At 37.9% G+C, this 24,690-nt stretch overlaps 1 protein-coding gene across 9 annotated transcripts in view; it reads left to right on the top strand.

Moving 5' to 3' along the window:
- The window catches only part of PHF8 (PHD finger protein 8), a 178,891-nt gene that overhangs the window by 135,767 nt on the left and 18,434 nt on the right, over nt 1-24,690 (top strand). The window contains exon 20 of one of the 9 annotated variants that reach the window (XM_077146603.1): nt 9,909-11,314. The exons of the other annotated variants lie outside the window; for them this stretch is intronic. Coding sequence (XP_077002718.1) covers nt 9,909-10,006 — 98 coding nt within the window. The 3' untranslated portion in view covers nt 10,007-11,314. Of the gene's footprint in view, nt 1-9,908; nt 11,315-24,690 lie in introns of those variants that run through there. 9 annotated transcript variants of the gene reach the window in all.

A 24,690-nucleotide genomic window follows, 5' to 3' on the forward strand; every position in this document is an offset into this window, starting at 1 on the left:
GTTTGAAATCTCTCAGCCACTGACACTTTTTTTTTGTTTCATTTCTCTCTTCCCCCTTTCGGTTGAGAAGGTTTTCTCAATCCCTTGATGCTGAGTCCCAGCTCATTCTAGGATTTCTGTCCCACTTTTCCAGGGAGGTTTATTCCCCTGGGAGTCATGTCCCATGTAGAGAGAGGAAGGGCAGTGAGTTTGCTTGCCATGTTGGCTGAGAGAGAGATAGGCCACATCTGAGCAACAGAAGAGGTTCTCTGGGGGTGGTGAATCTTAGGTCTAATTTTAAGTAGGCTTAACCTATCCCTTGTGGGAATAAGTTTTATATAAGCACACCCCAAGATTGAGGGCTCAGCCTACTGATTTGGTTGTCCCCACTGGTTGTGAGAAGATCAGAAATTCTTCAAATGGGGAAGTTGAATATTTTCCCATTTCTCCCCATTCCCCCAAAGGGACTTTGCAAATACTTCTTTATTTACTGTCCAAATCACTCTGGAATTTAATGGGCCATCACACTAACCTGGACAAACCAACAAAATCTCACACCCTATTCAGGATTCCATGTACTTACAGTGTTCAACTAAACTCACCATACAAGTTAAATTAGAAAATGTGCTACCCAAAATAGAAATTTTGCACCCAATAAACATCTCTCCCTTTAGTCTCATGCAGAAGTTGAAATTTTAAAATATGCACGGTATCATCCTTTACCCAGTCTTTTGATATACCTTAGCCCTATCCAGATCATCTTTATTCATATCTCTACTTGATGTCTGATCACCTTTTCAACTTTTTAAACAGTCCCTGTATGGGGTACTGCTAAATTTCATAGCTTCAGAGCTCTAACTGTAAGTTTCAGGTGTCATATAGATACCCAAAGTTTCTGGGAAAGACCGTGTTATATACAAACAGCTCAGTATCTGAGAATTTAGAATTAACAGTTACACCTCATGAATATATGTGACTGCTGTAAGAGCTTACAATCTAGGACCCTTTACAATAAGCCCCAACCTCATAACCTGTGCTCTTGACTGTAGTTCACTGAATTTTTATATTATAGTTAGTCGATATGATTGAGGCATGATAATACTTGTCTTTTTGTTCCTGACATTTCATTCAACACACAGCTCTTAAGGTTCATTCATCTAGTTGCGTGTCTAGCAACTTCATTCCTTCTTGCAGTTGCTCAGTAGTCCATTGTATGTATACACCATAGTTCTCCCTTCCATTCCTCAGTTGTTGTTCCCTTAAGGCCACCTCCACTAATTATGGATCACGAACACTGGAACCAGAAACACCAGTGCACAAATGTCCATTTGTGTCCCCATACTCAGTTCCTGCAGGAACACACTACAGAGCAGCAGCGGGATTTCAGAATCATATGATAAACCCACCCGTAGTGTCCTGTGGAACCCACCACACTGCCCTCCAAAGGGCTGTACCTCTCATTTCCCTACTGACAGTGAATAGGTACATCTCTTTCTCTGTATTTTCTCTAGCATTTGTTTCTCTCTGTTCATTTTTAAGCAGTTTTATGCACACATCATACAATCCAGCCTAAGTATATAGACATGCTTTTGCCACCATACTCTGTCTGAAGACATTTCCTTTCCTTCCACAAAGAATCCATACCCTTTTCCCAATCCGTATACCTGGTAGACATTTAGTTTTGGCATAATGCCTTTGTTACATTCATTGTAAGCATATTACAATGCTACTGTTGACTATAGACCCTAGCTTACATTGATTGTACTTTTTCTCATATACCCACTAATTTCAACACCCTGCAATGCTGATATTCCTTTGTTCTTCCTCATGCAAAAACATTTTTTAGTTTGTAAATTAAATCACCATCATTGTACAATCTAGGCATTCCAAAATTATACCATCTCAGTCTTATCTTCTGTCTTTCCTTCTGGTTTCATATGTGTCCTAGCCCTGCTCCCTCTATCATACTCACATTCAGCTTCATTCAGTGTACTTGTATTATTGTGCTACAATCAGGTTGTATTGTACTATCCATTTCTGAATTTTTACAATCAGTTTTGTTACACAAACTGTATTCCTTCAGCATCAACTGCCCAGTCTCTACCCTATTTCTATCTTCTGATAACCTGTGTTCTCAACTTAAATTCTCCAAGTTCACTCACTAATTTTAGTTCATATAAGGGAGATCATACAATATTTGTCCTTTTGTGTCTGCCTTATTTCACTCAGCATAATGAACTCAAGGTTCATCCATGTTGTATGCATCAGGACTTCATTCTTTCTTACTGCTGAATAATATTCCATCATATGTTTATACCATATTTTGTTTATCCATTGATCAATTGACGGATACTTGGTTGTTTTCACCTTTGGCAATTGTGAATAATGCCACTACAAACATCACTGTGAAAATGTCTATTTGCCTCCCTGCTTTCAGTTCTTCTGGGTATATACCAAGAAAATGGTTTGCCAGATCATATGCCTATTCTATACTTAGCTTCCTGAGGAACCAGCCAAACTCTTCCATAGTGATTAAACCATTTTACATTTCCACCAACAGTTTATGAGTGTCCCTATTTTTTCACACCCTTGCTAGCACTTGTAGTTTTCTGTTTTTTTTTTTTAATAGTGGACATTCTAGTAGATATGGAATGATATCTCATTATCATTTTGATTTGCATTTCCCTAATAGCTAGTGTTATTGAGCATCTATTTGTTTGCTTTTTAGCCATTTCTTCTTTGGGAAAGTATTCAAGTTTCACCCATTTTTTATTGGAATATTTGTCTTTTTATTTTTGAGTTGTAGGATTTCTTTGTATATTCTTGATATTAAATCCTTATTGGATAGGTGGTTTCAAAATATTTTCTCCTATTAAGTAGATTTCACTTTCTTGACAAAGCTCTTTGAAGCATAGAAGTTTCTAATTTTGAGGAGGTCCCATTTATCTATATTTTCTATTATTGCTTGTGCTTTGCATGTAAAGTCTAAGAAACCATTGTCTACAACAAGATCTTGAAGATCCTACCCTACATTTTCTTCTAGGTGTTTTGTGGTCCTGGCTCTTATGTTTATTTCTTTGATCTATTTTGAGTTAATTATTTTATGATGCATGAGATAGATATTAGTCAGTGTTCTCTAGAGAAACAGAACCAACAGGAAATATCTGTAAATATGAGATGCAAGAGTCCAAAACCCATAGGGCAAGCAATGAGGCTGGCAACTCTGATGAAGTTCCTCAGTAAACTCTACAGGGGAGGGGAGGCTGGCTGGCTGAAGAAAAAATGAAAATTCTCCCTACTTAAAAGTCTTCGATTGATTAGATTAAATCCAGCTGTTTGGATTCTCTTGTTGGGGAAGACACACCCTTAGTTGATCATAGATATAATTAGTCTCAGATGCAGTCAACTGTCTGATGATTTATTAAACCAGCTTTCTGGTTTTTTAACCAGTCACAAAATAGCCTTGGGGTAACAATTAGGCCAATGCTAGCCTGACCAGAAACTGATATTTCTTAATTCTGAGATATTGAACTATTTGTATATAACCTGGTCATTCCCTGAAACTTTGGGTATTTATGTGACACGTCACTGAGACTCCGAGTTAAAACACTGGAGTTATGAAAGTCAGCATCACCCCATTCAGCAACTGTTTAAAAAGCTGAAAAAGTGATCAGACTTCATCTAGAGATATGAATGATATCTCTATCATTTAGTCTGGATAGGACTAAAGTAAATCAGAAAACTGGGTAAAGGATGATATAGCCCATAATTTCATACTTCAACCTCTGTGCAAGATCAAAAGGAAAAATGTTTATTTGGTGTAAAATTTATATTTTGGGTAGCACATAATCTAATTTTTTTTTTGTATACTGTATGGCGGGGTCACATTTCATTATTTTTCCTTGTGTGTATCCTGTTATTGCAGCATTTGTTGAATTTTGTTTGTTTGTTTGTTTGTTTGTTTGGGAAATGCATGGACCAGGAATAGAACCTGGATTTCCTACATGGCAGGTGAGAATTCTACCACTGAAGTACTCTTGCACCCCCCCCCCACATTATCTAATTTAACTTGTATGGTCAGTTTAGTTGAACACCATAATTACATGGACTCTTGAATAGGGCATGTGATCTTGTTAGTTTGTCCAGGTTAGTGTGATGCCCTGATAACATCCCAGAATAATTTGGGCAAAGAATAAAAATATATTTGCAAAGTCCCCTTGGGGGCTGGGGAGAAAGGAGGAAATAGTAAACTTCCCCATCAATACCAAGGAAATTCCTGATATTCTCACAAGTAGTGGGAACAAACAATTCAATAGGCTGAACCCTCAATCTTGGAACTTGCCCCTATGAAGCTTATTCATCTTCAGTTCTGTGCCTTCCTCTAGACCTCTTCTATCTTTTTTTTTTTTTTTCAGCTGGCAGAACTCCCATTAGTATTTCTTGTAGGGCCGGTCTCTTGTTGACAGATTCTTTCTGCGTTTGTTTGTGAAAATTTTAAACTCTTCCTCAGTTTTGAAGGATTATTTGGCTGGGTACAGAATTCTTGGCTGGAAGTCTTTCTCTTTCTCTTAAATATATCATGCCACTCCCTTCTCACCTCCATACTGCCTGTTGAGTAGTCTGAACTCAGTCTTATGTGTTTTCCCTTATATGTAGTAGGTTGTCTTTCCCTTGCTGCTTTCAGGATTTTCTGCTTCTCTTCAACATTTGATAGACTGATTACTATGTGTCTTGGGAAGGCCTATTTGGATTTATTCTATTTGGAGTTCATTGGACTTCTCTGATTTTCATATTTATATCCTCTATAAGGGTTAGGAAATTTTCCCGCATTATATCCTCAACTAATCTTTTCTTTGGATGGGCAAGCACTGGGAAACGAACCTGGGTCTCTGGCATGGCAGGTGAGAACTCTGCCTGCTGAGCCACCGTGGCCCGCCCTCAACTAATCTTCCTAGCCCTTTACTCTTTTCTTCTGGGACAGCGATGATTCTTACATTTGTGCATTTTGTTTTATCCATCATTTCCATGAGATCCAAGTCAAAAATTTTCACTTTTTTGTCATTTGCTCTTTTGTGTGTTTGAAATCAGTTACCCTGTCCTCTAGTTTGCTTATTCTTTCTTTTGCCTCTTCAGATCTGCTGTTGTGTATCTCTAGTATATTTTTTGTTTTGTCTACAGCATCTTTAATGTCTGTGATATCTGCTGTTTCTATTTATTCTTTCAGATTCTTCTTCATGCTCTTCTATGTCTTTTTGATCTCCTTGATGTCATTAGCCATCCCACTGATTTAATTTGTAGAATTATAGTAACATCTTTGATTAATTGTTCCAAAGTCTATATCTTCTCTGGTGTTTTAATTTGTTCATTAGGCTGGGCTATATCTGTGTAAATCTTGATATGCTTAGTGATCTTCCTTGCCTACGGGGCATGTAAATATCTTGTTACCTTGGAAGTTGATTTCCTTCAGTAGTCTAAAGCTTGTATTTGCAGGATGGATGTGGAGCAGTATGTAAGGCATAGAGCAGGGCACAGCAGTGCGGTGATGGGTTGCAGCACAGGTATACACACAAGTCGGGGCACTACCCTGGTGCCTGTGAGCATGCGGTGCAGGGTGTGGGGTTGTAGAGGTGCGATGTGGGGGCCATGGTGGCGGGGTGCAGCTCAGGCAGGCCTTGGGATGCAGGAGCAGGGTGCGGTATGAGGGACACAGAGGTAGGACACTGCAGGAGGCGGATGGGGGTGCTGTGCAGATATATGGGCTGGTGTGCAGGTAGGATGTAGGTGGGCACGTGGAGTGTGGTTGTCATGGGTATCAGGGTGTAGGGTAGGTGGCAAAGAGGTTGGGGCACAGAGAAGGCAGGGTACGGGTGTGGCCTTGTGCAGGGGGAGGGGTCCAGGGGTCCTGGGATGTATATGTGAGAGTGTGTAGTGGTGGAGCACAAGTCACAGGGGTTATGGGATGTGGATCAGGGGCAGGTGATGTCAGGTGGGTTGGGCCCTGGCACAGGTACGGGGTGGGGGGGTGTGTTGGAGCAAGGGTGCACATGTGTGCAGGGCAGGGACTATGTAGTACAAGTGTGCATGTGAGCACCTGCCAGGTGTGGGAGCAGGGCGCTTGTGCTGGGGGTCGGGTGGGGCAGTGTTGTACTTGTGTGGGGCAGAGGGTTGGGGTGCAGGAGTCAAGAGGTCAGTGCACGAATGCATGGGTACCTAGCAGTGGGGGGGATGTGGCTGTTCATATGCACGGGTCTGGGTGGGTGGTACCCTGGTATGTGCTGGTCTTGGGGTGGGGGCCCTGGTGTGCACGTGCACAGAGCTCAGGTAGTGGCTGGGGTCGAGCCTGCATGGGCTCAGGGCGGGTGTGGCCCAGTTATGCAGGTCAGTGCTTGTGCAGAGCTGAGGGGGCATGATGGGGGTGCATGTGTGCACATGCGCAGATCTGGGAGGGCCATTAACTGATATACATGTGCACAGAGCTCGGGGGAGGCAGGGCAGGGTTGTGTGACTGTATGGGCTGGGAGTGGATGTAGACTGGGTATGAAGGTGAACGTCTGCAGCGTTGATGTGCTGGTGACTACCTGAATGGGACAGAGAAAGGGAGGTGGGGGTCGAGGGCCTGAGTGTGGGAGGGCGGGTCTCGGGAGAGGTGGGACCAGACCGTGTGCTTGCTCAAGGCAGGGTTGTGGGGCAAGGATGCATGGGGGGCGTTGGGGCAGGGGCACTTGGAGCACCGGGTGGGGCAGAGTCAGTGACAGTTCAGGTGTGTGGGGTGTGGGGTGAGTTGTGCGTCAAGAGTGGGGGTAGCATGCCTGAAGATAGCATGCTCAAGGAATGTGGCTTGGCTTATTGTCCTTGTCTCCCAGTCTGTTTACTCTTAAGGGCTCTGGGCTTCCATTGGGAAAGGAGCATGTTAGGATGTTTGCACTAGCCGGATGGTCTCTGGTTCTCTGCATCTCAGTTCTTCAGCTTTTGCAACCAGCACCTCCCTATGTGGTGTAGAAGACCATCCCAGGTCACTTATACCCTGAGATTGCTGTCCCAGTCACCTTCCAGTCCCTTCTCTAACTGTTCTTTGGAGCAGGGGTGAACTCAACCTATCCTATTCCGCCATCTTCCCAGAACCTCCTGTGAAGCTTATTTCTGCAAAGGAGTGGCTAAGCATACTTATAAGTATGCCTAAAAGTCATCCCCAGAGAGCCTCTTTTGTTGCTGAAATGTGGCCTCTCTCTCTAAGCCATCTTCGCAGGTGAACTCACTGCCTTCTCCCCAGGGTGGGACATGATTCCCAGGGGTATAAGACTCCCTAGACAACGTGGGACCTGACTCCTGGGGATGAGCCAGGACCTGGCATCTGAATGGGAAGCCTTCTTGATCAAAAGGGGGAAGAGAAAAATGAGAAAAAGTAAAGTCTCAGTGGCTGAGAGATTTCAAACAGAGTCAGGAGGTTATCTTGGAGGTTATTCTTATGCATTATATAGATATCCCTTTTTAGTTTATGGTGTATTGAAGTGACTGGAGGGAAGTACTTGAAACTGTTGAACTGTGTTCCAATAGCCTTGATTCTTCAAGAAGACTATATAACTACATATATTTTACAGTGTGACTGTGATCGTGAAAACCTTGTGTCTGATGCTCCTTTTATCTAGGGTATGAACAGATGAGTTTAAAAAAAAGTACAAAATGAATAAATAATAGAGAAAATAAAGGACAAAAATTGGATAGATTGAAATACTGGTGGTCAACAAGAGGGAGGGATAAGGGATATGGGATGTTTGAGTTCTTTTTTTCTTTTTATTTCTTTTTCTGGAGTGATGCAAATGTTCTAGAAATGATCATGGTGAAGAATGCACAACTATGTGATGATATTGTGAGCCATTGATTGTATAGTATGGTTGGACTATATATGTGTGGATATTTAACAATAAAAATATTTTAAAAACCAATTGATCAGGTATGAGATAGGGATCCTCCTTCATTGTTTTGGATATGGTTATCCAGTTCCTGTGGCACCATTCGTTGAAGAGGCTGTTCTGTCCCAGTTGAGGGGACTTGGCTCCCTTGTGAAAAAATCTATTGTCTGTATATGAGAGGGTCTATTTCTGAATTCTCAATTTGATTCCATTGTCAGTATATCTATCTTTATGCCATTACCATGCTGTTAAAGTCAGGAAGTATGAGACCTCCAACTTCATTTTTCTTTCTCAAGATGTTTTTAGCTATTTGGCACATACTGCCCCTCCAGATAAATTTGATTATTGGTTTTTCTATTTTTGAAAAGTGAGTTGTTGGGATTTTGATTAGTATTGCATTGAATCTATAAATCATTTTGGGTAGAATTGACATCATTATATTTAGTCTTCTAGTTCATGAACGTAGTATGTCCTTCCATTTATTTACATCTTCCTTGATTTCTTTTAGCAGTGTTTTGTAGTTTTGTGTGTATAGGTCCTTTACAGCCCAATGGCCCTACGACTGACCAGTGAAAGAGTGAGTTCTGATGTCTACATATGGTGGAATATTGAGAGGCTACAGGAAGGAATGAAGTTATGAAGCATGCAGAGGCATGAATGAGCCTTGAGGACATTATTTTGAGTGAAATAAGCCAGAAATAAAAGTACAAATATTGTATGGGCTCAGTATAACTATAATGACCAAACTGAATTAAATTTGAGAGCATAGGTTATCAGGAAATATAGGGCAGAGATTGGACAGTTGATACTTTTAAGGAGTACAAAATGTTTAATAAGGTTGATTGTAAAGATTCAGAAATGGATAGCACAATACTGTGTGATAGGAACACAGTATTTTAAGTGTAATTAATAAGGCTGAGTGTGTGTATGGCTGAAAGAAGATTAGGGTAATGAGGCTGGCAGCTCCAAGGAGGGTCATGTATGTCACCAGAAGGAAACCTAGAGGGTAAGAACTGGGACTGTATTAAGTTAGTGAAACCGAGAGTGGATGCTGACTGTGGTTAATTATACAAATACAAGAATGATGAATGGACCTTAAGGACATTATGCTGAGTGCGATTAGCCAGAATCAAAAGGACAAATACTGTATGGTCTCACTGACATGAACTGACATTAGTGAATAAGTTTGGAATATTTCCTTGGTAACAGAGATCTTCAGGAGATAGAAATAGGGTAAGATATTGGGTAATTGGAGCTGAAGGGATACAGATTGTGCAACAGGACTGAATATAAAAACTCAGAAATAGACAGCACAATATTACCTAACTGTAATACAATTATGTTAAAACACTGAATGAAGCTGCATATGAGAATGATAAAGGGAGGAGGGCTGGGGCATAAATGAAATCACAAAGAAAGATATACGATAAAGATTGAGATGGTGTAATCTAGGAATGCCTAGAGTGTATAATGATAGTGACTAAATGTACAAATTTAAAAAATGTTTTTGCATGAGGAAGAACAAAAGAATGTCATTACTGCAGGGTGCTGAAAATAGATGGTACTTAATATTTTAAAATTTCAACTAATGTGTAAGACTAAAGCAAAAAATGTTTATTTGGTACAAATCTATACTTTGACTAGTGCGTCTCCTAATATAACTTATGGAGATAGTTGATTGAACACCTTAAGTACATGGAACTTTGTATAGGACATGAAATTTTGTTGGTTTGTCCAGGTGATGCCCAGAGTGATTTGATCAGTGAGTAGAAAAGTATTTGCAAAGTCCCCTTTGGGGAATGGTGAGAACGGGGGAAAATTCAACCTCCCCAAGTTGAATTCTTGATATTCTCACAAGCAGTGTGGACAACCAAAGCTATAGGCTGAGCCCCCAGTCTTGGGGTTTGTTCATATGAAACTTAACCCCACAGGGGATAGGTCAAGCCTACTTAAAATTAAGCCTAAGAGTCACCCCCAAGAGAACCTCTTTTGTTGCTCAGATGTGGCCTCTCTCTCCAGCCAACACAGCAAGCAGACTCACCACCCTCCCCCTGTCTACGTGGGACATGACTACCAGGGGTGTGGATCTTCCTGGCAGCGTGGGACAGAAACCCTAGAATAAGCTGAGATTCAGCATCAAGGGATTGAGAAAAACTCTAGAATGAGCTGAGACCCAGCATCAAGGAATTGAGAAAACCTTCTCGACCAAAAAGGGGAAGAGTGAAATGAGACAAAGTGTCAATGACTGAGAGATTCCAGAGTCGAGAGGTTATCCTGGAGGTTATTCTTATGCATTAAGTAGATATCACCTTGATATCCAAGATATAATGGAGAGGCTGGAGGGAACTGCCTGAAAATGTAGAGCTGTGTTCCAGTAGCCATGTTTCTTGATGATTATATAATGATATAGCTTTCACAATGTAACTGTGTGATTGTGAAAACCTTGTGTCTGATGCTCCTTTTATCTACTTTGTCAACAGATGAGAGGAACATATGGAATAAAAATAAATAATAGGGGGAACAAAGGTTAAAATAGACTTAGTTTGAAATGCTAGTGATCAATGAAAGGGATCAGTAAGGGGTATGGCATGTAAAATTTTTTTTTCTGTTTGTTATATTTTTCTGTTGTCTTTTTATTTCTTTTTCTGAATTGATGCTAATGTTCTAGGAAATGATCATGATGATGAATATGCAACTATGTGATGATATTGTGAATTGCTGAGTGTATGTGTTGGGAATGTTTGTGTTTCTTGTAATTTTTTTTTAATTAATAAAAAATTAAAAAAAAAAATCCCGGACCTAATGAGAAAAGTGGCAGAGACCCATTAAACAGTCAAAAAAAAAAATACAAGAATGTTTTTACGTTAACTAAAACACATGTATGTCACTAGTACGAGGTATTAATAGTGGAGTGGTATATGGGAAAAAATACAATTAATGCAAACTATGGTCTAGTTAACAGTAACAATGTAATATTCTTTCATTAATTTCTGTGTCAATTGAGATGGGCATGTGGTTTTTCCCCTTCTTTTTTGCTTATTTATTTTCTTGTGGTGAACCATGCTTGCATGCCTGGGTTAAAACCCACTTGATCATGGTGTATAATTCTTTTAATGTGCTGTTTATTTGGTTTGCTTTTATTTTGTTGAGGGCTTTTGCTCAATATTCATAAGAGATATTTGTCTGTAGTTTTGTTTTCTTGTGGAATCTTTATCTGGCTTTAGTATGAGGGTGATGTTGGTCTCATAGAATGAATTAGGAAGTGTTCCCTCCTCAATTTTTTGGAAGACTTTGGACAGAATTAGAGTTAAGTCTTCTTGGAATATTTGGTAGAATTCCCCTGTGAAGCTATCTGGCTCTGGGCTTTTCTTTGTTGGGAAGTTTTTGATTATTGATCCACTCTTTTTACTAGTAATTAGTCTGTTGAGATTTTCTATTTCTTCTTGAGTCAATTTATGAACTTTGTGTGTTTCTACCATTTGTCCATTTCACCTAGATTATCTAATTTATTGGGCTACAGTTTTTCCTAGTATCCTCATGTAGTCCTTTTTATTTCTGTGGGTCAGTAGTAATGTCCCCCTTTTCATTTCTGACTTTGGATATTTGTGTCCTCTCTTTTTTCCATCAATCTAGCTAAAAGTTTGTTAATTGTATTGCCCTTTTCAAAGAGCCAACTTTTGGTTTTCTTGATTCTCTCTATTTTTGTTTATTTTCTATTTCATTTATCTTCACTGCAATCTTTGCTGTTTTCTTCCTTTTCCTTCCTTTCAGTTTAATTTGTCCTTCTTTTTCTAGTTCTTGCAGTTTTGAGGTTATGTCTCTGATTTGAAGTTTTTCTTCTTTTTTAATGTAAGAATTTAGCGGTTTATATTTCCCTACCAGCACTTCCTTTGCTGCATCCCGTAAGTGTTGGTATGACATATTTTCATTTTAATTTGCCTCAAGATATTTCCTAATTTTGCTTCTGATTTCCTCTTGAACCTATTGGTTGTTTACAATGGGTTGTTTAATTTCTACATATTTGTGAATTTTCTATTTCTCTATCTGTTATTGATTTCTAGCTTCATTTTGCTATGGATGGAAATAATACGTTCTATGACTTCAGTATTTTTTAATTTAGTGAGACTTGTTTTGTGACAGAAATGATCCGTGTGCAGTACAGAAGAATGTTGTGTGAACATTCTCTTTGTTGGGTGAAGTGTTATATGTGTTAGGTCTAGTTGGTTGAGAGTATCATTCAAGTCCTTTACTTCCTTATTGATCTTCTGATAAGATGTTCTTCTATCCGCTATTGAGAGTAGTGTATTAAAGTCTACTCCTATTAATATTAACCATCAGTTTCTTCATTCAAATCTGTTAGTATGTGCTTCATATATTTTGGGGCTCTGCTAATAGGTGTATATATTTATAATTATTACATCTTCTTGTGGATCGCCCTCTTTCTCAGTATGTTTTAATAATCACCTTTGTCCTTCATAACTGTTTTTTTTACTTACTTTTAATTTCTCCCACAGTTATGATAGTGTTTCTTGTTGGTTATAAAATTATTGGCTAGCAGTTCTTTTCCTTGAGTATTTTAAGTATTTCAACCCTCTACCTTCTTGCTTCCATGATGAGATATCAGTACCGAATCTAGTTGGGACTCCCTTGTATGTGACATGTTGCTTTTCTCTTACAGCTTTCTGAAAAGCTTTTTTTAGAGTGAAAAGCTTTCAGTCCTCTTCCTTTGCATTAGATAATACGATCATTTTATTCAATGTTAGTATAGCTACCCCAGCTCTCTTTTGGTTACTAGTTGTATGGTATATATCTTTTCCATCATTTCACCGTCAACCTACTTGTACCTTTGATTTTACTGTGTATCTCTTGCAGACAGCATATAGTTGAGTCTTGCTTTTTTATCCATTCTGCCTATCTCTGCCTTTTGACTGGAGAGTTCAGTCTATTTTCATTTAAAGTTACTACTGATAATACAAGACATTCTCTTGCCATTTTGTTATTTAGCCTTTTTAAGTCATACCTTTTTGTTCTCACTTCCATTAATGCTTATTTTATATTTAATTGCTTTTTGTATTATACCATATCAAATACCTTCTCATTTCTATCTGAATATATTTTTCATTTATTGTTTTTGTGGATACCATGGGGCTAAAATTTAACATCCTAAATATATAACAATCATTTTGTTTCATACTGATTTATCTTCAGTAGCATAACATATCCTTTACCTAATCCTCTATATTCTCTTATCATTTGTACTTGTTATCACTTATATCTTCGTACATTGTATGTCCTAAAACCTAGATTTATCATAACTTTGTATGCATTTGCATTTCAGCACCTGTAGAAAATAAAAAGTGGAGTTACAAACCAAGCAATACAATACAATGATACTGGCATTTATAATTACCCAAATGGTTACCTTTACTGCAGTTCTTAATTTATTTATGTGACTTTTATTTAACAGCCCTTGTCTCTTTCCTTTCTCCTTGCTTGTAGGGCAGGTCTAATGATGATGAATTCCCTCAGATTTTGTATATCTGAGAATGTCTTAATTTCTCCCCCAGTTATGATAGTGTTTCTTGCTGGTTATAAAATTATTGGCTAGCAGTTCTTTTCCTTGAGTATTTTAAGTATTTCAACCCTCTACCTTCTTGCTTCCATGATGAGATATCGGTACCGAATCTAGTTGGGACTCCCTTGTATGTGACATGTTGCTTTTCTCTTACAGCTTTCTGAAAAGCTTTTTTTAGAGTGAAAAGCTTTTTTTAGAGTGAAAAGCTTTCAGTCCTCTTCCTTTGCATTAGATGATATGATCATTTTGTTATGGGGTGTATTTTTCCTCTATTTGTCCTTGGATGGCCTTCTTGGATGTGCTTATTCATGTCTTTGCCAAGTTTGGAAAGTTCTCTGTCATTATTTCTTTGACTGTTCCTTCTGCCCCTTTCTCTCTTTCTTCTCCTTTGTTGACTCCCCTAATGCATATATTGGTGCACTGCATGTTTTCCCAGAAGCTGTTTTCACTTGTAATATTTTTTTCTTTCTGCTTATCAGCCTCACTCTTTTTTAAGTTTCTTATCTTCAAGTTCACTGATTCTTTCATCTGCTAGCTCCAATCTGCTGTTGAAACCCTCCTGAGCATTTTTCATTTCAGTTATTGTGGTCTTCAATTCTAGTAGTTCTATTTGGTTCCTTTTTTTAAAATATGCAATTTTATTGAGATATAGTCACATATCATACAATCATCCAAAATGTACAATCGATGGTTCACAGTATCATCATATAGTTGTGCATTCGTCACCACAGTCAATTTTAGAACATTTCATTACTCCAAGAAAACCCCAAATAAATGAGAATAAAAACAAAAGTAAAAAAGAACACCCAAAACATCCCAAACCCCTTACCTCCCTATTATTTATTTATTTATTTTATTTATTGCTCATCTCTCCATACACTAGATGAATGGAATGTCAGTCACCAGGTTTTCACAATCACATGGTCACACGGTAAAAGCTATATAGTTATACAGTCATCTTCAAGAATCAAGGCTTTCTGGAGTAATACAAGTGTTCTAAAAATGATCATGGTGATGATTATACAACCATGTGATGATATTGTGATTGTATACTTTTGCATAGACTGAATGGTGTGTGAAGATATCTCAACAAAAATTTTAAAAAAATAAAAAATAATCAAGGCTACTGGATTACAGTTCAGCAGTTTGAAGTATTTCCTTCTAGCTCTTCTAATACACTAAAAACTAAAATGGATATCTATACAATGCATTAGAATAACCTTCAGAATTACCTCTCTACTCTGTTTGAAAGCTCTCAGCCACTGAAACTTTATTTTGTTTCATTTCTTTTCCCTTATTTGATGAAGAAGGCCTTCTGAATCCCACGATGCCATGTTCAGGGTCATCCCTGGGAGTCATGTTCCACATTGCCTGGGAGATTTACACCCCTGGTAGACATGCTCCCATGTAGGGGGTGGGTGGTGAGTTTACCTACAGAATTGACTTAGAGAGAGAGGCCATATCTAAGCAACAAAAGAGATTCTCTGGTGGGGACTCTTAGTCATAATTATAAGTAGGCTTAGCTTCTCCTTTGCAGGAATAAGTTTCATAAGGGCAAGCCCAAGATCGAGGACTTGGCCTATTAAATTTGTAGTCCCCAGTGCTTGCAAGAAGATCAGGAATTCTCCACTAAGGAAGTTTAATATTATCACTTTTTTCCCAGTCCCTGAAGGAAACTTTGCAAATACTTTATTTTCTGCCCATATTACTTGGATGTGATACCTTTGTTTTTTTGTCAAGGCTGTTCATTTTCTATAGCTGCGCTATACTGCTTAGTAAATAGGATTACTGTCTTCATCTGGATAATGAATTGTGTTAAGATTGATGGTTCACTGGAAATGGAAATATTTGTTGTGGGTTTGATAAAAAAAATGATACTTATTTTATCCCATATCTCCATCTGTACTTTGATGTTTTATTTTACCTTAAGTTTTTTGGAAATCATCTAGTTCAGTTTATGCTTTATTAAATTCTTAAGGGGTGTGAGGAAGATTTGGCTATGAGAAATTCTGAAATCAAAATATTGCTAACTTCTCCTTAAATTGGAAATATCTCTATATTGTTTTAAAGCTGAACAGCAGTATGGAAAATCAGCATTTAATTTGATTCGGCTTTAAAAAATGTAGTATAAAGGGCAAAAGCAGCCAAGCACTCCCCAACTGGAAGCACATCACTGTCTCTTCAATTTCTGCAGAATCAGGATAAATGTAAGAACAGAAGAAGAGCTACGGGTATCTGTGAAGTCTCATTTCTCATACTAGGTTACCAATTTTTGATCTTGTGAATATAACCCAGCCCTTAATCTATTGTATTCTTTTTTTAAAATATTTTTTATTGTGAAATATAACATACATACAAAACAGTAAATTTCAGAGTACATTTTAACAAGCAGTTGTAGGACACACTTCAAAGTTTGGTATAGTTTACAGTTCCACAGTTTCAGGTTTTTCCTTCTAGCTGCTCCAAGACACTAGAGACTAAGAAGAAATGGCAATATAATGATTCAGTAGTTATACTCATTTGTTAAAGCCTAACTTCTGTTATAATTCTTCCTTCTTTGATCCTTCTCCAAGTCTTTAGGGATATTTGGTAATGCTCATTCTAACTTTTTTCATATTGAAAAGGGGTGTCAACAATATGGGATGGGGAATAGAACTGGTTGATGTTCTTGGAGAGACTGGCACCTCTGGGTTTCAGAACTCATCTGTCCTAGGAGCCATCTGAAGTCTTTAGGTATCTGAAAAGTAAACTTAGTGCATGCAATTTTTGTAGAATCTCAGATAGAGCCTTGGGTGTTCTTTAGAGTTAACAGAAATGATGTCGGTTGGGGTTTGGGAAACTGTGGCAATTAGCAATATCTAGCTTATGCTTGCATAAGAATAGCCTCCAGAATAGTTTCTTGATTCTATTTGAACTCTCTCAGCAACTGATACCTTATTTTGTTACATTTCTTTTTCCGTTTTGGTCAGGATGGCATTGTCAATCCCATGTTGCCAGGGCCAGGCTCATCCCTGGAACTCATGACCCACATTGCCAGGGAGACTCACAGCTCTGGATGTCATATCTCACATGGTGGGGAGTTACTGAGTTTACCTCTAGAATTGAGCTGAGAGAGAGAGAGAGAGAGAGAGAGAGAGAGAGAGAGATGCCATATCTGAGCAACAAAAGAGGTTCTCAAGAAGCTACTTTTAGGCATAATTATAGGTTGGTTGAGTTTCTCTGCTATAGAAATGTTTCATAAGAACAAGCATTAAGATCTAGGCTTTGCCAGAGACCTGGGTTCAATTCCTGATACCTGCTCATGCAAAAAAAAAAAGGAGATCTAGGCTTGTACATAAAGGACTGAAATCATGAGGCACGCAACAAAGTGGATGAACTTTTGGGACATTTTGTTTTGCAAAATTACCAAGAAACAAAAGAACAAATATTATATGGTCTCTTTTAGAAAATACCTATAAGAAAATTGGAGCCTAGGTTGTAAGCCTCTTATAGCAGTCACACTTAGTCTGGATTTGTAAGTATATTTCTAGATTCTGAGATCCTGTGCTATATGTGTATAAGTTGCTATTTCCCTGGAACTTTGGCCACCTCTGTGATATCCAAGACTCAGAGCTGGAGTTCTGAAGCTCTGAAAGTCAGCATTGCTACTTATAACAACTCTTAAGTAATCAAGAAAGAGGTCAGGCTTCAATTAGAGATTAAAATGAAGCAGATCTGGTTGGGACTAAAGTGTCAATGAGAATACAGGGCAAAAGATGATAGTGTATATATTCTACAGCTTCACCTACTGTATGAGACCAAAAGCAGAGAAGTTTATTGTGTCTAGAACCTAAATCTTCTGTAATATACCATCTAAATCAACCTGTCTGCATAGCTCATTTAAACAACTTAGCTAGATATTGCTAATTACCACAGTTTGCCAATCCCAAACCAACATCATTGCTGTTAACCCTAAAGCACACCCAAGGCTGTAACTGAGAATCTACAAAAGTTATATGTACTAAGTTTACTTTTCAGAAACCTAAAACTTTCAGATGGCTCCTAGGACAGATGAGTCCTGAATCCCAGAGGTGCCAGTCTCTCCAAGAACATTTCTCTCCAAGAACAGTTCCATTCCCCTATCCCATATTGTTGACACCCCTTTTCAACATGAAAATATTAGAATGAGCATTGCCCAAATATCCCCACAGTTTGGGAGAAGGAGCAAAGGAGGAGGAAGAGTTATAACAGAAATTAGGATTTAACAAATGAGTATGGCTACTGAATTATTGTATCGATATTTCTTTTTACTCTCCAGTGTCTTGTAACGGCTAGAAGGAAAAACCTAAAATCTTGGAACTGTAACCCATACCAAACTGTGAAATCTGTTCTATAACTACTTATTAAAATTGTATTTTGAAGCATATTGCGTTTTTTGTATATATGTTATATCTCACAGTAAAATATGTTTAATTTTTTTTTTTTAAATCTAGGACTTGGCCTAGTAACTTGGGAGTCCCTAGTGTTTGAAAGATAATATCAGGGTTTTCCCAAGTAGGAAAGTTTAATAGTTCCATATTTTTTCTCCAGTTCTTCAAGGGACTTTACCAATTCTTTTTAATTATTTGCCCAACATTCTCTGGAATGTATCTAGGTATTACCTTAAACTATGCTGAATTACATGCCCCCGTTCCCATTCTGGGCTCCATGTGTTTGGTTTTTTTAAATGAATCATCCAGTTATGGTGAGTTAGATTTGCTACAGAAAATTTAGGTTTTGAACAAAAGAAACCTTGAGCTCATACAGTAAGTGATGTTATAAAATACAGACACTGTCATCCTTTATACTGTATTCTGATTCATCTTAGTGCCAACCAGATTGACTTCGTTCTTATCTAAATGAAGCCTGATCTCTTTTTCAGTTTCTTTAACAGTTGTTGCATATATCAATACTGACTTTCAGAGCTGCAGAACTCCAACTCTGAGTCTTAGTGTCACATAGGTACCAAAAGTTCCAGGGAAATACCAGGTTATACACATATAGCACAGCATCTCAGAAACTAGAAATATCACGAAAAGCTCAGGAATAAATGTGACTGCTATAAAGAGTTACAATCTAGGCCCCAATTTTCTTATAAGTATTTTCTAAAAGAGACCATACGATATCTGGTCTTTTGTTTCTGGCTTATTTTGCACAACGTAATGTCCTCAAGGTTCGTTCCCCTATTTGCATGCCTCACGACTTCATTCCTTTCTGTAGCTGCACCATATTCCATCATATGTATAACCAGAGTTCACCTTTCTGCTTCTCAGTCATTGTACCCTTTGACCACCTCCATCCTTTGGGCATTATGGATAATGTCCAAAATACACAATCCATGTCTTACAGTGTCTTCACTTAGTTGTAGAATTTTCATCACTATCAATTTCGGACAATTTTCATTGCTCCAAAGAGAAAAATAACAGGAAACACATTCTTACCAAAGTGAAAATCCAAAATTCCACTTAACTTTTGTCCCTTCCCCCCAATTATTACCCCTAATATTGCTGCGGTTCTGGTGATGTCTTCCTATTAAATATAGGCCATAGCATGCAATAGTAGTTTTCCCCCATACCCTTCTATACTCTCTGTACAAGATTCATACCTTTGAAGTGGTTTATGCAAAAACTTATATATATTTATAGTGTTAATCAGTGAGATGCATAGCTCTATACAACTGCTTTCAATCATATTCACCTTCAATATGACAGTATTACTTATTTTTCTAGTTTGCTAGCTGCCAGAATGCAATATACCAGGAACGGAATGGCTTTTTAAAAGGGGAATTTAATAAGTTGCTAGTTTACAGTTCTAAGGCCAAGAAAATGTCCCAATTAAAACAAGTCTATAGAAATGTCCAATCTAAGGCATCCAGGGAAAGATACCTTGGTTCAAGAAGGCTGATGAAGTTCACGGTTTCTCTCTCAAGTGGAAGGTCACATGGCAAACACAGTCAGAGTTTCTCTCTCATCTGGAAAGGCACATGGTGAACACGGTCAGGGTTCCTCTCTCATTTGGAAGGGCACATGGTGAACACAGTGAAATCCGCTAGCTTCTTCTCCTGGCTTCCTGTTTCATGAAGTTCCCTGGGTGGCATTTTCCTTCTTCATCTCCAAAGGTCGCTGGCTGGTGGACTCTGCTTCTCGTGGCTATGTAGTTCTGCTTTTCTCTCTCTGAATCTCCCTCATTCTCTAAAATCTTTCCTCTTTTATAGGACTTCAGAAACTAATCAAGACTCACCCGAATGGGTGGAGACACATCTCCCCTAATCCAGCTTAACAACCACTCTTGATTAAATCACATCTCCAGGGAGATGATCTAATTACAGATTCAAACATACGGTATTGAATAGGGATTATTCTACCTTTACAAAATGAGATTTTGATTAAAACATGGCTTTTCTAGGGGACCTACATCCTTTCAAACCAGCACACTTATAAACCCACAAATGAACTACCATCACTTCTCTCCATTCCCATGCTTTTAAGTTCAACCGCGTTGGGTAACTGTTCACCTATCTGTAGCTTCTGTATATCTCTAGGTCCTCTATACTCTACATTATAAGACTCTGAGTTTACCTTTACCAGGGTCATATTGGCGAAATCATACAGTATCTTTCCGTTTGTGTCTGGTTTATTTCACTCAGCATTAGGTAACAAGATTTATCCATGTTGTTATATGCTTCAGGACCTCTTTTCTTCTTACTGCTGCATACTATTCCATCGTAATTTATACCACATTTTGTTTATCCATTCATCTGTTGATGGGCACTTGGATTGTTTCCACCTTTGGCAGTTGTGAATAATGCCACCATGAACATTGGCGTGCAAATGTCTGGTCATGCCATTGTTTTCAGCTCTTCTGGGTGTATACTGAGTGTAGTATTGTCGGGTTGTAAGAGAGCTCAATATTTAGTTTTCTGAGGAATTGCTGAACTGTCTTCCTTAGTGTCTGTACCATTATACATTCCCACCAGTAGTTCATAAGTGTTCCAATTTCTCCACATCCTCGCCAACATTTATAGTTTTCTGTTTGTTTAATAGTGGCCATTCTTATAGGTGTGAGATGATATTTTGTTTGTACTTTTGATTTACATTGCCCTTACAAGGGAATGAAGGTGAGAACATCTCTTCATATGTTTTTTAGCCATTTGTATTTGTTCTTTGGAAAAAATGTCTGTTCATATCTTTTGCTTGTTTTATAATTGGATTGCTTGTTCTTTTGTTGTTGAGTTCTTTATATATATGTTATTAAATATAAGTTATTCTGTATATATGCTGGATATCAAACCCTTATCCGATAATGTGGTTTCCAAATATTTTCTCCCATTTAGTTGGCCCCCTCTTCACCTTTCTGACAAAGTCTTTTGAGGTGCAGAAGCATGTGATTTTGAGGAGTTCCCATCTATCTATTTTTTTTTCTTTTGTTGCTTGTGCTTTGGGTGTAACATTTAGGAAGCTACTTCCTATTACTAGGTCTTGAAGGTGTTTCCATACTATTTTCTTCTAGAAGCTTTATGGTGCTAGTTCTTATATTTAGGTGTTTGATCCATTTTGAGTTAATTTTTGTGTAGAGTGTAAGATAGGGGTCTTCTTTCATTCTTTTGGCTATTGATATCCAGTTCTTTCATGCCCAATTATTGAAAAGACTATTTTGTCCCAGTTCAGAGGATTTGGGGGCCTTGTCAGAAATCAGTTGACCATAGATTTGGTGGCCTATTTCTACACTCTCGATTCGATTCCATTGGTCAATGCTTCTGTCTTTGTGCCTGTACCATGCTGTTTTGACCACTGTGGTTTTATAATAGATTTTAAAGTCAGGGAATGTTAATCCTCCCCCTTCGTCGTTCTTTTTTTAGGATGCTTTTAGCTATTCGGGGTCTCTTTCCTTTCCAATTGAATTTGGTAGTTATCTTTTCCAAATCTTCAAAGTAGGTTGTTGAAATTTTGATTGGGTACTGTGTTGAATCTGTAGTTCAGTTTGGGAAGAACTGACATCTTAACTATATTAACCTTCCTATCCATGAGCAGGGAATGTCTTTCCACCTATTTAGGTCGTCTTTGATTTCTTTTAGCAATGTTATGTAGTTTTCTGTGTACACGTCCTTTACATCCCTAGTTAAGTTCATTCCTAAGTATTTGATTCTTTTAGTTGCTATTTTTTTTTAGTTGCTATTTTGAATGGAATTTTTCCCTTAATTGACTCCTCAGCTAGGTCATTGCTTGTGTATAGAAATCTTACTGATTTTTGCATGTCAATTTTATATTTTGCCACCTTGCTGAATTTGTTTGTTAACTCAAGTAACTTTGCTGTAGATTTCTCAGGATCTTCCAAGAATAGTATCATACTGTCTGCAAATAATGAGAGTTTTACTTTTTCCTGTCCAATTTGGATGCCTGTTATTTCTTTCCCCTGCCTGATTGCTCTAGCTAGAACTTCTAGCACAATGTTGAATAACAGTGGTGACAGTGGGCATTCCTGTCTTCTACCTGACCTTAGGGGGAAAGCTTTCAGTCCCTCTCCATTGAGTACGATGCTGGCTATCAGTTTTTCATATATTCCCTTTATCATATTTAGGTAGTTACCTTTGATTCCTGTCTTTTGGAGTGTTTTTATCAGAAAAAGATGCTAAATTTTGTCGAATGCTTTTTCAGCAGCAATTGAGATCATGTAATTTTTCCCTTTCGATTAGTTAATGTGCTGTATTACATTAATTAATTTTCTTGTGTTGAAGCATCCTTGCATTCCTAGTATAAACCCCACTTGGTCATGGTATATAATTCTTTTAATGTGTTGTTGGATCCGCTCTGCTAATATTTTAGTGAGAACTTTTGCATCTGTGTTCATTAGGGAGATTGGCCTATAGTTTACCTTTGTTATAACATATTTACCTGGTTTTGGTATTAAAATTATATTAGCTTCATAAAATGAGTTAGGTAGAGTTCCTTTTTCCTCAACTTTTTGGAAAAGTTTGAGCAGGATTGGTGTTAGTTCTTTTTGAAATGTTTGATAAAATTCTCCTGTGAAGGGCTGGCCATGGTGGCTCAGCAGGCAGAGTTCTTGCCTGCCATACTGGAATCTCGGGTTCCATTCCCTGTGCCTGCCCATACAAAAAATAAAAATAAAAAAATTCCCTTGTGAAGCCATCTGGCCCTGGGCTTTTCTTTGTAGGAAGATTTCTGATGACTGATTGAATCTCTTTACTCGTGATTGGTTTGTTGAGATCTTCTATTTATTCCTGAGTCAGTGTAGCTTGTTTGCGTGTCTCCAGGAATTTGTCCATTTCATCTAAGTTGTTTCCTTTGTTGGTGTATAGTTGTTCATGGTATCCTCTTATGATTTCTTTTATTTCTTCAGGGTCTGTGGTAATGCACCCCTTCTCATTTCTGATTTTGTTTATTTGCATCCTCTCTTTTTTTTCTTTGTCAGTCTCACTGGTGGACCATCAATTTTATCGATTTTCTCAAAAAGCCAACTTTTGGTTTTATTTGATTCTTTCTATTGTTCTTTTGTTTTCCCATTCATTTATCTCTGCTTTAATATTTGTTATTTCTCTTCTTCTAATTGCCTTGGGGTTAGTTTGCTGTTCTTTCTCAAGTTCCTCCAGGTATGCTGTTAAGTCTTCAATTTTTGTTCTTTCTTGTTTTTTAATATAGGCATTTAGGGCAATAAATTTCTCTCTCAGCACAGCCTTTGTCATATCCCATAAATTCTGATAAGTTGTATTCTCATTTTCATTCATCTCCAGATATCTATTGATTTTTCTAGCATTTTCTTGTTTGACCCATTATTTGTTTGTGTTATTTAATCTCCATATATTTGTGAATGTTGTCATTCTTTGGTGGTTATTGAGATCCAGCTTTATCCCACTGTGATCAGAGAAAGTGCTTTGAATAATTTCAGTGTTTTTAAATTTATAGAAACCTGTTTTGTGCCCCAGCATATGATCTATCCTGAAGAATGTTCCATGAGCACTAGAGAAGAATGTATATCCTTGTGCTTTGTTTGGGTGCAGTGACCTATATATGTCTATTAGATCTAATTCATTTATCAAGTTACTTAACTTCTCTATTTCCTTGTTGATCTTCTGTCTTGTTGTTCTACCTATAGAGGAGAGGGGTGAATTGAAGTCTCTGACTGTTATTGTTGAAACATCTATCGCTCCCTTCAGTTTTGCCAATGTCTGTCTCATGTACTTTGAAACTCCTTGATTGGGAGCATAAACATTTATGATTGTTACATCTTCTTGGTGAACTGACCCTTTCATTAGTATATAGTATCCTTCTTTGTCTCTTATGATGTCTTTACATTTAAAGTTCATTTTGTCCAATATTAGTAAAACTATTCTTGCTTTCTTTTGGTTACAACTAGTATGGAAAATCTTTTTCCATCCTTTCACTTTCAATCTATTTGTATCCTTGTGTCTAAGATGAGTCTTTGTAAACAGCACGTAGCTTGGATTATGGATTATGAATTAGTTTATAGAATGGATTATGTTTCTTAATCCATTCTGCTAATCTGTATCTTTTTTTTTTTTTTTTTAACATGGGCAGGCACCGGGAATCGAACCCGGGTCCTCTGGCATGGCTGGCGAGCATTCTTGCCTGCTGAGCCACCGTGGCCCACCCTAATCTGTATCTTTTAATTGGTAAGTTTAGTCTATTAACATTCAAAGTTATTACTGAAAAGGCATTTCTTGAATCTGACATCTTATCTTTTTTATTTTACTTGTCAGATCTACATATTCTTTTCCCTCTTTCTCTTTTTATCCTTTAAGTTACCTGACTGGTACTCTTCAATTCTGTGCCCTACTCCAGAACTCCTACTCCTGTCTTTTTTTTCAGCTGTCAGAACTCATTTTAGTATTTCTTCTGGGGCCAGTCTCTTGTTGATAAATTCTTTTAGGACTTCTTTGTCTGTGAAAAGTTTAATCTCTCCCTCAGTTCTGAAGGACAATTTGGCTAGGTACAGAATTCCTGGCTGGAAGTCTTTCTCTTTCAGGATCTCAAGATATATAGCATATATAGCATACCACTGCCTTCTCGCCTCCAGGGTACTGGTTGAGTAGTCTGAACTCAGTTTTATTTGGGTTCTCTTGTATGTAGTAGATCATTTTTCTCTTGCCGCTTTCAGGATTTTCTGCTTCTCTTCAGCATTTGACAGACTGATTCGTATGTGTCTTGGGAAAGGCCTATTTGGACTTATTCT

Source organism: Tamandua tetradactyla, chromosome X, assembly GCF_023851605.1.
Source record: "Tamandua tetradactyla isolate mTamTet1 chromosome X, mTamTet1.pri, whole genome shotgun sequence".
Lineage (NCBI taxonomy): Eukaryota > Metazoa > Chordata > Mammalia > Pilosa > Myrmecophagidae > Tamandua > Tamandua tetradactyla.